This window comes from Terrapene carolina, unplaced genomic scaffold (genome assembly GCF_002925995.2).
Source record: "Terrapene carolina triunguis isolate 2854851 unplaced genomic scaffold, T_m_triunguis-2.0 Scaffold67, whole genome shotgun sequence".
NCBI lineage: Eukaryota > Metazoa > Chordata > Testudines > Emydidae > Terrapene > Terrapene triunguis.
In genome coordinates, this window is record NW_020664418.1 from 16,850,971 (window position 1) to 16,865,551 (window position 14,581).

A 14,581-nucleotide genomic window follows, 5' to 3' on the forward strand; every position below is an offset into this window, starting at 1 on the left:
TCACTGTATTTGATCATGCCCAGGGATTCATCAGCAGAACATGATTTTGGGAGGCAGAACCTGCACAAAGAGGAAAAATGGGAGAGAATTAGTGATAAAAGATAGAGCATTTGAAATGGATAGAGGGATGGAGAGGGTGCATGAGAAAATGAAGGAAGGTCTGAGTGAAACGGGAAACACTGTAGAAGGGAAGAGAGGCAAATGAAGAAATGGACAGTGGTGTGGAGACAGCAGGATAGAACTAAAGGGATAAAGCTAGTAGTGGACACACTGGTTGTGTACAGCGCAGGGTAAAAGTGCTAGAATTTTCCATTGTCCCTAGGGCCCAGAAATGATCTTGCTGACCCTTCCCATGGGACAGGGAGGTGAGACTTTATTAACGGAGACTCTTTCTTTTCTCCTTTGCCCCATCCTGCTTGTAGTGAAGTAAACAGCAAAAGTGTCATGGACTTTAACAGGTGCAGGATTGTGAAGCTTTAAAGCCTTTCTAAAAGACCCATCCCTTTCTTTGATGAAGTTCCTGAGAGTTTTGCCATTTACCACAGTAGGATCAAGATGGGGCGTGAGGAATGGTAATTCTGTGTCAGATCATCATCTCCATCACATACCTCTCTGAGACAGTTTGTCTACTGGGGGTACACAGAACCTGATAATCTCCTACCTTTGTCATTTAGAGAGATCCAAAACGATTTTCAAACAGTGACTTGAATACTACAGCCTCCTTGGCTCCTATATGTCAAAAATCACTTCTCTGCACTAAAGTGCAGCCAGCTCTGGGAGAAATGATGCAGTTGTTTGACAGAGGAAAATATTACACAACAGTTTAGGACAGGAAATCCTAACCGACTCCCCTGATGAAATAAAGAAAGCTACATTATCTAACAAACTCTAGGGCTGTGTGTACACTGGGTTTTTCCTTCCCCAAATTTTCCAGTGGTGCAGCTCCATCATGGCTAGTAATAGTGAAGAAATAGTGTAGACAGAGGTTCTGTGAAAGGTGATTATTTTTACCATCATGTTGTTCAATGCTGCTCAGAGCAGATCTTAATAGTTTGGTGGTAAAAATGCTGACAGATGTGAGAGCCCTGTCTAACCTAACACTCTCATCATTGCTAGCATCTGTGGAGCTGAACTATAGTGGTATGTAATTTTGGGAAAGGGCTAGTGTAGACAAGGCCTAGATGAGTTTCAGGAAGGCAGAATGTAATTACCCAGGTTGGAATACGGCCAGGGTACTGGGATTAACATGCTTACCCTCAGAAAAAAAATGCAAAGAGAACTTTAATGGTCACATAGGCAAGATCTTGGTTTTATGTCTCTTCAGATAGAATGAAATCTTGTAAAATGATTTTGTATCTTTACTGGGAAACTTGCTCTCTACACCCACAAATATTGCATCAGGTAGCAGGTACTACAAATGACTTGAGTTTTAGCAACTTAGTTTTCTTTGCTGTTTTATTAAACTCTATTCAGAAAATTTTTACTGTTCCATGAACAGCAAAACAGACATGTTAACTTTGCCTGTTTAGAAGAGGGAGCCCCTTTTACCAAAATGTGGTACAAGTATGTCCACACTGTCCCCTCGGAAAGTTCACCAAGTAAGGGTATTCCAAACTGTCCTCCACAATTGCTGGGATCTATGGCATAGTGTCAACATTAACCATATTTTAACAATAGCAGCTAAATATTTACATTGTGAATTGAAAAAAGGGATGTGAAGGATTCTTTAATTGAGATAATTGGTTTTATGTAGGGGAGCTCTGAACTTGAATTTCTGTTTTAACAATTATTAATGCTATAGGGCCAACTTCTGGCCCCTGCTGTGGAGCAGCACAAAGGGCCATATAGCTACCTTAACCAGTTTGCTGAGCAAGAGCAAGGACTGAGTGTGCCAGCTTCCTGTATAGCACACAAGGGGGTGGGAGAAGAGAGAGCTCCTTGGCCATTCCCCTCGCCACCCATGCAGATCTCCGCATACTCCAGCTGTTATCTAAATGGAACGAAGACAGACCACTGAGGAAAGTAGGAAGGTATTTATGGTGCTTGGTGTTACTAAGAGAGCAAAAGGCAGATTTCACTACAAGCAATTCAAAATGTCTGTGGAAGGCCCCTCGGACTCCTAACCCCCGGAGAAGGCTGTACAAGGTATACTAGAAAAGAGTAAAAGAGGTGGCTGATTTGAATCTGGTCTATAATCCACCTGAGAGAGGTTTTTTCTCATTGTGTTAAGTTATAGAACATTATGACTTCAATTCCCCCAATAGAATTTAAAGGGGAAGAAGACAGCATAGAGGGGGCAAATGGAACGCTAGGGATAGTTACAGATCAGTGAATCATTGACATAATATAAACCCATGTTGACTGGTTAAATTGCCTATGTGAGAAGAGTATATTAACAAACAAGATCGGAGCCACCCATCTAATCAACCCCATTTAGGAATAGAGCCATCAAGGCAACACATTATGTGGAGGAATTAGTCACCACAGGACAAAAACTGGACACAAAGGAGCAAAACTGACAGCTTCTTTCTTTTTTAAAGTCTAAAGGGTTTTTTTTTTTTTTTTTTTTTTAAGAGTCAAGATGGTGAGGTATTCACTGAGCTCTTCAAAAGAAGGTTAGCTATGTTTAAAGCAGCTATGTAGAAAGCATCCCTTTCTTCAGCATTTTGAAAGGGCTTTTAGCAGATTTAAATGATTAATTAGTTAAAATTGTATTATAGTGACCAATTACATAATAAAGGCCTTAGAGGCAGCTCAGAGCAACATTGGCTGGGACCCATACATTGAGTTCTAATCCTGGCACTGCTACGGGCATGCTGTGTGGTTTTGAGCAAATTTCTTCTGCTTCCCCCCTACCTCACAAAGGGGCTGAATATTAAAGTTTGTCACGTGTTTAGAAGTTGCAAAGTGCTAGTATTACATTGTTCATGAAAGCACCATTCATTTACTGTCTCTCTCTTCTCTGACCAATATTTTCTCATTCTGTGTTTCTTCATCTCTCCTCCATCCCCCTTTTTTTGGTCACTTATTCACTGTCAGGAAGGCCCACATTCGAAGGGCCAGCTCAACAGAGCGTAGTGCCAGCCTGGTTGAGACTACCAGCAGCAATGGCTGCAACAGTGAGTACATCTGAAATTAAGTGGCAGGGTTATTCTGGGGGAGGAAGAGAGCGGTAATTGTTATTAATAAAAACTTTTTTTTCTTTTATTTTTTTTTAACTCTTCAGAGATAACAGAATAAAGCAATAAAACAGGAACCATGGGAGAACAACATGCAGAGGAACCATAACAACATAACAGGCGCTGTGGAGGGTCTGGTAACCAGGATGAACAAAGAAGAAATTAGAAACAAATAAATCGGCTAATGTACTGGGAGAAGATGGCACATAGATCATAATAAGGAAAAATAGTTACATTTATCAGAGTGCCTGATTATTTTCAAAGAAGGGAAGTCACATTGTAGAGAAATCATTAGAACCATTTTTGAATCTTCTGTGAGCTTTCCCCTGACAAATGTATTGCAGACTCTCTGCAGCCAAGTAGTTCTATCTGGGAGTTCTTTCTTTTTCCAATGTAAAGACAGGGAGCATGAGAATCTTTGAGGTATTTCACCATGTAAAGAGTATATCATTTTAGAGGTTTTCACAAGATCGTCCCCTTCTCATAGGAAAGTCTGGAAGCAGCACAAAGAGATCAAGGGACTCTCTCAATCCAGTGGTTTCAAAACATATCTGAGATATATGTTCAGAATTTGGCTGACTTCAGACATACTCATCAGATGTGGATAAAAGGGCCTCTCCCTCCACTTTCTCTCCAGCTGATATAAGACCTACATTTTTGTTTTAAATAGTGATTCAATGGTTCCTGACACTGTCTTGAAACATCACCTTGTTGGCCAGCCTCCTAGCTAAGAGACTTCAACTTGAAGTAAAACAGTGTTAAAATGAGGAAATTCATAACAGTTAAAGGAAATCTACTGGGCAGAGTAATTACCCTGTGCTTGGTATATGCTCCTAACACTGGACAAAGAGCCTTTCCCAATGCTATTCTTCCTGTCCTGACATTTTCTTCTGAGGATCTCATTGTTGAGGGAGATTTAAATCTCACCTCAAATCCTACAGTTGATAGATCAGACAGTGGAAAGGAGGAACCCAATTCCCCTGGCTCATATTTGAAACAAAATCTTTCCCAGCTCAGTCTACTGGATTCATGGAAGAATGTGAAGCCATTTGTGAGGGATTATTTGTTTTATTCATATCCCCATTTGCTGTTCACGCAAATAGATTATATATCTTTGTCTGCTTGCTTAAAGGATTTTCTAACTGAGGCAAAGAGAGGTGAACTTACATGGTCAGTCCCTATTCCTATCATGACAACACTTAAAGATTTGTTTGGTTGTAGGAGGCATAGCAACTGGGACCTGAATAATCCATTATTTGAAAACCTTATAGTACTGAATGATGTAATTAGCAAAACCAAAATTTCTTTCAATAATGATAAAAATGGAAATGTATGTACCAATACACTATGGAAGGTTTATAAGGCAGTATTGAGGGGAAAATTAATTGAGACATTCTCTAGAATTAAAAGGGGAAAAAATACAGAAGACAAGTTTCTTCTCTCTGAAATAAAAAAATTAGAGAAGTTGCACAAAAAGACAGATGCAAGGAAAACGCTGGCTAAACCTCCCTTCCTTAGAGAGCAGCTCTCTGTTCTGTGGCCAGAAAAAAGAGACTGTGTTGTATATCAGTTTAAACAAAAGTACAATGGGATGGGAAATAAGGGCCATAACAATTCAGCATATAGGCTAAGACAGGAAAAAGAAAAAAATACTATGATTGGTATCAGAGAACACAACAGTGAGATGCACTGTCATACAAGTTCTTACACTGGAAAATCTGGGCTCCCAGTTATACCTGAACATCTGCAGAAAGAATCTGAGGAAGTCAAATCAGTCATTAAAAATATGCTCTCAAGTAAAGCACCTGGTATGGAAAGGTTCTCAACTGAATTGTACAAATCTTTGACTTATCAGTTTTCCCCTAAACGTCTAAGTAATTTTCAGGACTTCAAAACATTAGCAAATATGAAGAAATCAATCAATATTGTTGTGATTTTAAAGGCCAAAAGATATAAGATTGAATGTACTTCACATATGCACATCTCATTGTCAAATATAGAATTTAAGAGTTTTGCAAAGGTGTTGACAGAATCATTTACACTTAAAATAACTAGTATATATCAAATGGGATTTAATCAGGGAAGCCAGCTATTAGATAACATTCGTAGGTTACTGGTTGTGATCCATTCAAGCCTATCAAAGGTAAGGAGGTCAGGTATGGTACTTTCACTAGATGCGGAAAAAGTCTATGAGCAAGTTAAATGGAAGTTTATGAAGGGACCAGGTCTAGAAAGTAAAATTAAAAAATGGACTGAAATCTTATACCAATCTATAAAAGCTAAAGAAAGAGTCAGTAATAAATATTCAGAGCCTTTCTCATTTCGTAGAGGCCTATGGCAAAGTTGTCCACTATTCCCCACCTTGTTTGTATTAACCAAGAAACCATTTGCACAGAAAATTAGAAAAATTCAACAAATACAGGATTTAAATGCAAAGAAGTCAATCCATAATATAGCATTCTTTGTGGATGAAGTCCTATTCATGACTGCAGAATCCCTCAAAAGAATGACATTTAGGGAGGTCGTAGGTTTTAAAATTAATTATACAAAATTGCAAGTCATGTCAATTTGCCTTAAAGATCAATGTCAAACAAGGCTACAAATTCATTTTAAATTTAAGTTAGCCAAACATCACATAAAAGTATGTAATGGTCAATGTTTTTTCCCCATTTAATAACATTATATGAAGCCAGCCACCTGTGCTTGTTAAAAAAAATAATTAAAAAGTGATTGAAAAGCAAGAGATGATTATAGTGTTTTGGCAACATTACTGCCATAACAATAATGTTGCTCCTAAGGATCACCTTCCTCTTCCAGAATATTCCAGTAAAGGTTTCCCATAAGATGTTAGAAAATCCTCCAGCTCATTTGGGGAAACAAAATGGCTAAAATTAACAGGAAAATTCTTTCTAGAACTAAATCATAAGGTGACCTGTCAGTGACCAATATAAAAAGTACTTATTGGGTGATCCATCTTGAACATTGGTGGCAAGGTACACCAGACAGAGAGAAACAGGTGGAACGAGAACAAGAGGAGTTTCCTATTCTACTAATTGCTTTGATTTTTATTCCCAAACATCAAGGGGAAAACAGAAGGAAGTCTACATGGTAGCACCTCTTACTCTAAAGTTACGGGAGAAAATAAGGGTTAGAGATAGCCTAGAATCTCCCAAACTTACTGTGATAAAATGGAATTCTAGTCTTCCTCAGACCTTTTGGGGTTTTTTTTTTTTTTTTTTTTTTAAGGAAAGGAGAAGAGCTTTCGCAGAATGACTCTGTTATTTGAAAAGGGAAACCAGTGGACAGGTGAAATACAGAAAATGGTTGTCCCATTAGAAAGCCTCACTTTTAATTACTTAATATTTAAAAACCATTCATACTATGAGTTGCTTTAGTTAGAGCCCTCACAGAATTGGAAAAAATAATTACGAAATCTAAGGGATCAGAAGATATAATTCCTGGCAGGTATTTGGTAATTATTACATTATAAATTAGATACATAAGTGGGAGGAGTAGTTGTGTGAAGAGCTCTTTTATGAACAGTGGTCATGCATGTGGCCTGGAGCAACTCTTTTATGGTAACACATGTAGAAAAGCACAATACAAAATCATATTCCACTAGTATTTGACTTTCTTCAGATTGAAACAACACTATAAAGATGTTTCAAATATTTGCTGGAGGAATTGTGGATTGGTTGGTATCCCCCCCCCGATGGGACTACACTAAAATCCAGGCATAACAGTCCGGAAATACTGTCATTCACTGGCAATTTTACTGACGTTACCAGTTAAGCACCTATTTAGACCACAAAACTCTGATGTCTTAACACACTTAGTGGTAGCAGCTATATGCTCAGTTGCAGAGCTATGGAAAAATAAGAATTCCCCCCACCCAATAGCACTAGACAAGTCAAAAGAATCTAGGACAAATCATTTGTCATTTTTTTTCCATTAAGAGTAATGCTAGACGGTATGAAATCCTTTCAGGCATAGCTGCCTTTCTTATAGTTTGAAGTAAAGATCATTCAAATATCAAAAGGACACTGAAAAAATTTAAACTGTTTTTCTTTATTATACCTAAAGTTACCCATTTCTCATGTATTCCGAAAGTATATATACCTGGTTTTGCTTCCTTTTTGTTTGTGAAAATGTGGGGACAGCATAACAAATAAAATTCATTATCAAAATAAACATGAGGGTTCCGGTACTAATTGGTCTTATTTCTGTATTTCATTTCAAACCTTCATTATTTAAATTTAAGTGGCCACAAAAACTTCTATTGTGTCACAGAATCCAGCAACAGAGCCACAGAATTTAGATCAGTGGTTCTCAAACTTTTGTATTGGTGACCCCTTTCACACAGCAAGCTTCTGAGTGTGACCCCCCTTATACATTAAAAACACTTTTTTATGTATTTAACACCATTATAAATGCTGGAGGCAGAGCGGGGTTTGGGATGAAGGCTGACCGCTCATGACCCCCCGTGTTATAACCTCGTGACCCCCTGAGGGGTCCCAACCCCCAGTTTGAGAACCGCTGATTTAGATCCAGCTTGCCCTGTTGCATAGAGGACACACCTCTGAGCAGCCAGTTGGGGAGTATACTTCCAAACTGGACAGCCAGAAGTGAGGGCTGTTCAAAGCTGATCTATGATTCTTCTTTGAGTGCTTGCTCATATCCATTCCAGTTAGGTGTGTGCGCGCCGCGTGCACGATCATCGGAAAACTTTTACCCTAGCAACACCCGGTGGGTCGGCTGTGGAGCCCCCTGGAGTGGCGCCTTCATGGCGCTGGATATATACCCCAGCCGACCCAGCGCCCCCTCAGTTCCTTCTTACCGCCCCTGACGGTCGTTGGAACTGTGGAGCGCGGCATAGCTGTTCTCCACTCTCCCTAGCTTATCGTTCTTATTAGTATAGATAGTTGTGTATAGTTGTTAAAGTTCTTTAGATAGTTTTTTCACTTAGTTTGTAATAGTTGTAAGTTGTTAGCGGGGGTTAAGGAGGTTGTTCTCCCCCCTTTTTCCCCCGGCGCATAGCCGGGCTCATGCCCAAGGCTCCTGGCTTTAAGCCGTGCGCGTCCTGCGCGAAGCCTGTGCCCACGAGCGACCCACACACCTCCTGCTTGAAGTGCCTCGGGGAATCCCATCAAGCAGATAAGTGCCAGATCTGCAAGGCCTTCAAGCCTCGGACAAGAAAGGAGCGGGACTTTAGGCTTCGGCAGCTCCTGATGGAGGCGGCACTTAGCCCGGATCCTCCCTCGGCGCGCCTAGCCCCGGCGCCGAGCGCCTCGGTGCGCAGCGCACCGGCGGCTCCGACCGGTGCGGCGGACAAGTCATCTCGGCACCGGCCGACGTCGGCACCGCGCCCGCCTCAGGGGACTCGGCGCCGATCCCTCTCTCCGGGCCATAAGAAGGCCCGCAAGGCGCAGGACATTGCTGCGCTGAAGACGCCGGCTCCCCAGGTGCCGGGGGTAGAGCCGCGTCCGCCGTTGGACCGCCAGAAGCAGGCGGCCACACCGTCGACTCCGGCACCGAGGCCGTTGAGTCCGGTGCGGACTGTTTCACCACCTAGGCTGGTGGTGAAACCTTGTCTCCCTTCCACCCCGGAGACATTTGCAACGGCGCGGGACCTTATCGCCCTCACGGAGCCGGCACCGTCGCAACTTCCGGCACCGGTGGCGCAACGTGTAGTGCAATCCAGGGGCAAGCCTGCCCTGGTGCGCCCACCGTCTCCAGCTCTGGACTCTCGGCACCGCTCCAGGTCTCGGAGCAGGTCCCGACGCCGCTCGGAGTCCCGGCGCCGACTATCACCTCGGCACCGGTCGTACTCGCGGCCGAGATCCTCTTCGCGACGCGATCACCGGCACCGATCGGGCTCGAGGCGCAGTTCCCGGCACCGGTACGAGCGCTGCTCCAGCTCGAGGGGCCGCTCCCGGTACCGGGCCTCATCGCAGTCGTCGTCCCGCTCCAGATCCGGATCTCGGCACCGGCGGGGCTACCGGCACCGATCCCGGCACCGCTCTCTGGCACCGCGCAGGGACAGATCGCCCTACGACCGGCACCGATCGGCAGCGTACCATCCGGTGCCGGCTGCATCGCGCTCGGCACCGCCGTGGCCGTCGAGATCTGCATCCCGCTCCTCGGAAGGAGCCTCTAGATCGGGCTATCCTCCGCAGGGGCAGGCGGCTTCAGCGGATTTCGGCCATTCGCAGGAGACGGCAGAGGACCCTAAGCAGGGACCTGCGCACTGGTCCTTTTGGACTCCATGGGCCTACCACCAAGCGCAAGGGGCTCCACCATCTGCCTCCCGCTCAGCACGTTCCGAGCCCAGGGTCCCGGAGGCCACCATCTCCCGCCCTCCCCCAGGGGGCATGGAGGCTCCAGTGCCTACGCCTGCTGAAGCCCTGGACCCGGGGGCAGGCGATGCCCAGTTCCAGGAACACCTGGAGCAGGATCCGCCATTGGACCCCTTGCCACCGGGGGCATCCTCCTCCTCCTCCCCCGATGAGGCGGTAGCGGGTACATCCGCCATGGGCCCACCCCCTATAGACCTTCGGGCCCACCAGGACCTGTTGCGCCGGATGGCGCGAAATATGGACCTCCAGGTGGAGGAGATTGTGGAGGTTCACGACCCAGTGGTGAACATCCTCTCAGCGGATGCCCCATCCAGACTGGCGTTACCGCTTATTCGCACGATACAGGCTAATGCCACCACGATCTGGCAAACCCCGGCCTCTATTCCACCCACGGCCAGAGGGGTGGAGAGGAAGTACTTTGTTCCCTCCAAGGACTGCGAATATCTGTATACCCACCCCCAGCCGTGCTCACTGGTGGTATCATCAGTGAATGCACGGGAGCGCCATGGCCAGCAGGCTGCTGCGCCCAAATCGAAGGACGCTAAGCGCTTCGATTTGTTCGGACGCAAGGTGTATTCGGCGGGGGGGCTTCAACTTAGAGCGGCCAACCAGCAGGCGCTCTTGAGCCGCTATAATTTTAACTCTTGGTCCTCGATGGGGAAATTTAAAGAGCTGGTTCCCCAAGACTCCAGGGAAGAGTTCGGGGCCTTAGTAGAGGAGGGTAAACGGGTGGCACGTACCTCCCTACAGGCCTCCCTGGATATAGCGGACTCGGCCGCTAGGACTATGGCTTCGGGTATAGCCATGCGGCGAATCTCCTGGCTTCAGGTGTCAGGCTTGCCACCTGAACTGCAGCAGACCCTGCAGGATTTACCATTTGAAGGCCAGGGACTCTTTTCGGAGAAGACGGACTCTAGGCTCCAAAATCTCAAAGACTCCCGGACAATGATGCGCTCCCTGGGGATGCATGTCCCAGGGCCACAGCGCAGACACTTCAGGCCCCAGCCTCAGAGGTTCTACCCTCCCACGCCTCGTCCAAGACAGGACTTTGCCAGGAGGCGGGGTCGAGGCGGGAGGCGAAGGTCGACCGGCCCTCAACCTGGTCAGAACCAGGGCCAGCCTAGGCCACCTTCAGGGCCTAGGCAAAACTTTTGAAGGTGCGGTCGAGGACGGCACCACGACCAGTACCCAGGATCCAACTCCCCCCTTCCGGGATCGCCTCTCCCGTTTCCACCGTGCTTGGTCCCTTATAACCTCGGACCGTTGGGTCCTTCGCACGGTGGAGAGGGGATACGCCCTCCAGTTTTCCTCGCCCCCCCCCTCCCACTCCCCCTCCCCGTCCCTCTTCAGGGACCCTTCTCACGAGCAACTCCTTACACAGGAGGTTTTTGGGCTCCTTGCTATGGGGGCCATAGAGGAGGTTCCACCAGAGCTAAGGGGCAGGGGGTTTTATTCCCGCTACTTCCTGATCCCCAAGTCGAAAGGGGGTCTACGGCCCATCTTAGACTTGCGCGGACTCAACAAATTCATAGTAAAGTTGAAGTTCCGCATGGTATCATTGGGGACCATTATTCCTTCACTGGATCCTGGAGACTGGTTCGCCGCCCTCGACATGAAGGACGCTTATTTCCATATAGCAATTTATCCGCCTCACAGGCGCTTCCTGCGATTTGTAGTAAACAGGGTGCACTACCAATTTGCAGTCCTTCCCTTCGGCTTGTCCTCGGCTCCCAGAGTGTTCACAAAGTGTCTGGCAGTCGTCGCGGCCTACCTTCATCGACAAGGGGTACAGGTGTTCCCGTATCTGGACGACTGGCTGGTGCGCGGCCGCACCAGGGACCAAGTTCGGGCTCACGTCCGCATAGTGACACACACTTTCCACGAGCTGGGCATTCTACTCAACAGAGAGAAGTCCACTCTAGTGCCAACACAGAGGATAGAGTTCATTGGAGCAATCCTAGACTCCAGACGTGCCCGAGCCATTCTGCCAGACAGCCGATTTCATACCATCGCAAGCGTCATTCAAGGACTCCGGGCATTTCCGATTACCATCATAAGGACATGCCTTGCCCTGTTGGGTCACATGGCCTCGTGCACCTACGTAACCAGGCATGCCAGACTACGGCTTCGCCCACTACAGGCTTGGGTATCATCGGTGTACCGTCCTCACCGGGACGACCTGACCATGGTGGTCACGGTTCCGTCCTCGGTCTTGGCCTTCCTCACCTGGTGGTTGGATCGCACGGCGGTCTGTGCAGGAGTGCCTTTTCACGCCCCACAACCCTCCCTCCACCTAGTCACGGACGCTTCATCTCTAGGATGGGGCGCTCACCTCGGGGAGCGCCATACCCAGGGCCTGTGGTCGGCGTCCCAACTAGCCCTGCACATCAACGTCCGAGAGCTGATGGCGGTGCGCCTAGCTTGCCAGGCATTCCTCAACTTCCTACATGGCCGTTGCGTGTTGGTTCTCACCGACAACACCACGGCCATGTTTTACATCAACAAGCAAGGCGGAGCCCACTCATCGCTCCTATGCCAAGAGGCCATTCGCCTGTGGGACTTCTGCATCGCCCACTCGATACATCTCACGGCATCGTTCCTTCCTGGAGTCCAGAATACGCTGGCGGACCGTCTCAGCAGGTCCTTCCAGACGCACGAGTGGTCGATTCTCCTGGACATAATTTATTCCGTCTTCCAGAGGTGGGGATTTCCCCAGGTCGACCTGTTCGCATCCCGAGCCAACAGGAAGTGCCAGGCATTCTGCTCCCTACACGGGCGAGCTCCAGGCTCTCTGTCGGACGCCTTTCTTCTAACGTGGAAGGACCACCTGTTCTACGCCTTTCCTCCATTTCCGCTGGTCCACAGGGTACTGCTCAAGATCCGCACAGACCATGCACGAGTAGTTCTAGTCGCTCCCGCTTGGCCGAGGCAGCACTGGTACACCACACTGTTGGAGCTGTCGGTTCAAGCGCCGATCACGCTCCCCTTGACTCCGGATCTCATCTCTCAGGACCACGGCCGACTGTGTCACCCCGACCTGCAATCACTCCACCTCACAGCGTGGATGCTCCATGGCTGAATCAGACAGAGCGGCAATGCTCGCAGTCCGTCCAGCAGATCCTGCTGGGAAGTAGAAAGCCCTCTACACGGTCCACTTACTTAGCCAAGTGGAAGCGGTTCTCCTGTTGGTGTGAGCAACGAGCTACGTCCCCCTTGCAGGCATCTATCCCTCTCATACTGGAATATCTTCTGTCCCTGAGACAGCAGGGCTTGGCGATATCTTCAATCAGGGTTCACCTCGCCGCTATTTCGGCTTTCCACCCAGGAGAACTCACGTCCTTGGTCTTCTCTAACCCGATGGTCGTTAGATTCCTCAAGGGCTTAGACCGGCTGTACCCACAGCAACGGCAGCCAGTCCCGACGTGGGACCTCAACCTCGTTCTCTCCAGGCTCACAGGGCCTCCGTTTGAACCATTGGCGACCTGTTCACTCCTGTACTTATCCTGGAAGACAGCCTTCCTCGTAGCCATCACGTCAGCACGGCGCGTTTCTGAACTCAGAGCGCTGACGTCCGAGCCCCCTTACACTGGGGGTGTTCCACAAGGACAAGGTGCAGCTTCGCCCCCACCCTGCCTTTCTTCCGAAGGTGGTTTCACCTTTCCACGTGAACCAGGATATATTTCTCCCGGTCTTCCATCCGAAACCACACGCTACTCGTCAAGACCAGCGTTTGCATTCTTTGGACGTACGCAGGGCCCTGGCTTTCTATATCGACCGTACAAAGCCATTTAGGAAGACGACGCAACTCTTCGTTGCGGTGGCCGACCGGATGAAAGGCTCACCGGTCTCTTCACAGTGCCTGTCCTCTTGGATCACGTCCTGTATTCGTGCTTGTTACGACCTGGCCAGTGTCCCGACTCCGCGCCTCACCGCTCACTCCACGAGGGCCCAGGCCTCCTCGACTGCCTTCCTGGCTCAGGTCCCAATCCAGGACATTTGTAGAGCTGCAGTTTGGTCTTCGGTACACACATTCACTGCTCATTATGCGCTGGTGCAACAATCCAGAGACGATGCTGCCTTCGGGTCAGCGGTTTTGCACACAGCAATGTCTCACTCCGACCCCGCCTCCTAGGTGGGGCTTGGGAGTCACCTAACTGGAATGGATATGAGCAAGCACTCGAAGAAGAAAAGACGGTTACTCACCGTTGTAACTGTTGTTCTTCGAGATGTGTTGCTCATATCCATTCCAAACCCGCCCCCCTACCCCACTGTCGGAGTAGCCGGCAAGAAGGAACTGAGGGGGCACTGGGTCGGCTGGGGTATATATCCAGCGCCATGAAGGCGCCACTCCAGGGGGCTCCACAGCCGACCCACCGGGTATTGCTAGGATAAAAGTTTTCCGACGATCGTGCACGCGGCGCGCGCACACCTAACTGGAATGGATATGAGCAACACATCTCGAAGAACAACAGTTACAACGGTGAGTAACCGTCTTTTCTATGACATGTACCTAAACAGCATCATTTTTCAAATGCAGACTAGGTCTGACAGTTGTGCTCAGGGGACAGTAACATACACATGTCCAAACAAAACAGCTCAAATTTCATAGCTCCAATGTGTGCAGTTGCCACTTGTATTTGTGAGCCACCCACTGGCTGAACCATCCTCTTGTAAAACATTCAGTGAATAATTTCAAACAAAGAACAGATTCATGGAAATCATGATCTAGGGTTTACCTGGTCCTGCTAACACTTGCAAAGACTACACCTGCCTTGTCCACACTAGGATTTACCATGCGTTCACTAAGAAAGTAAAATTCCCCACCTTTTTTTCCTAGTATAGATATACTGTGAGTGTGCCAGCTGAAATTTTCTTCCCCAGAAACACATTCATGAAAAAAATATCAGCTGGCAGGGACATTGATTACATTTATTTAGCTTGTAAAGCACTTGGAGATTCTGATAGATGGTGCTACAGCAGTAAAGAAGTTTTACATAAAGCACATACCTACACATTCACTACCTCTGCAGCTATTCACATTGGGTC

General features: G+C 47.5%; 1 protein-coding gene across 1 annotated transcript in view; it reads left to right on the plus strand.

The window, feature by feature from the left end:
- NRG4 (neuregulin 4) overlaps positions 1–3,311 on the plus strand; it is a 58,122-nt gene extending 54,811 nt beyond the window's left edge. Inside the window, exons 7-8 of the mRNA XM_029910790.1 lie at positions 3,040–3,119; positions 3,227–3,311. Of these exons, the coding sequence (XP_029766650.1) occupies positions 3,040–3,119; positions 3,227–3,240 (94 nt within the window). The 3' untranslated portion in view covers positions 3,241–3,311. The remainder of the gene's footprint in view (positions 1–3,039; positions 3,120–3,226) is intronic.
- The last annotated feature ends 11,270 nt before the right edge of the window (positions 3,312–14,581 follow it).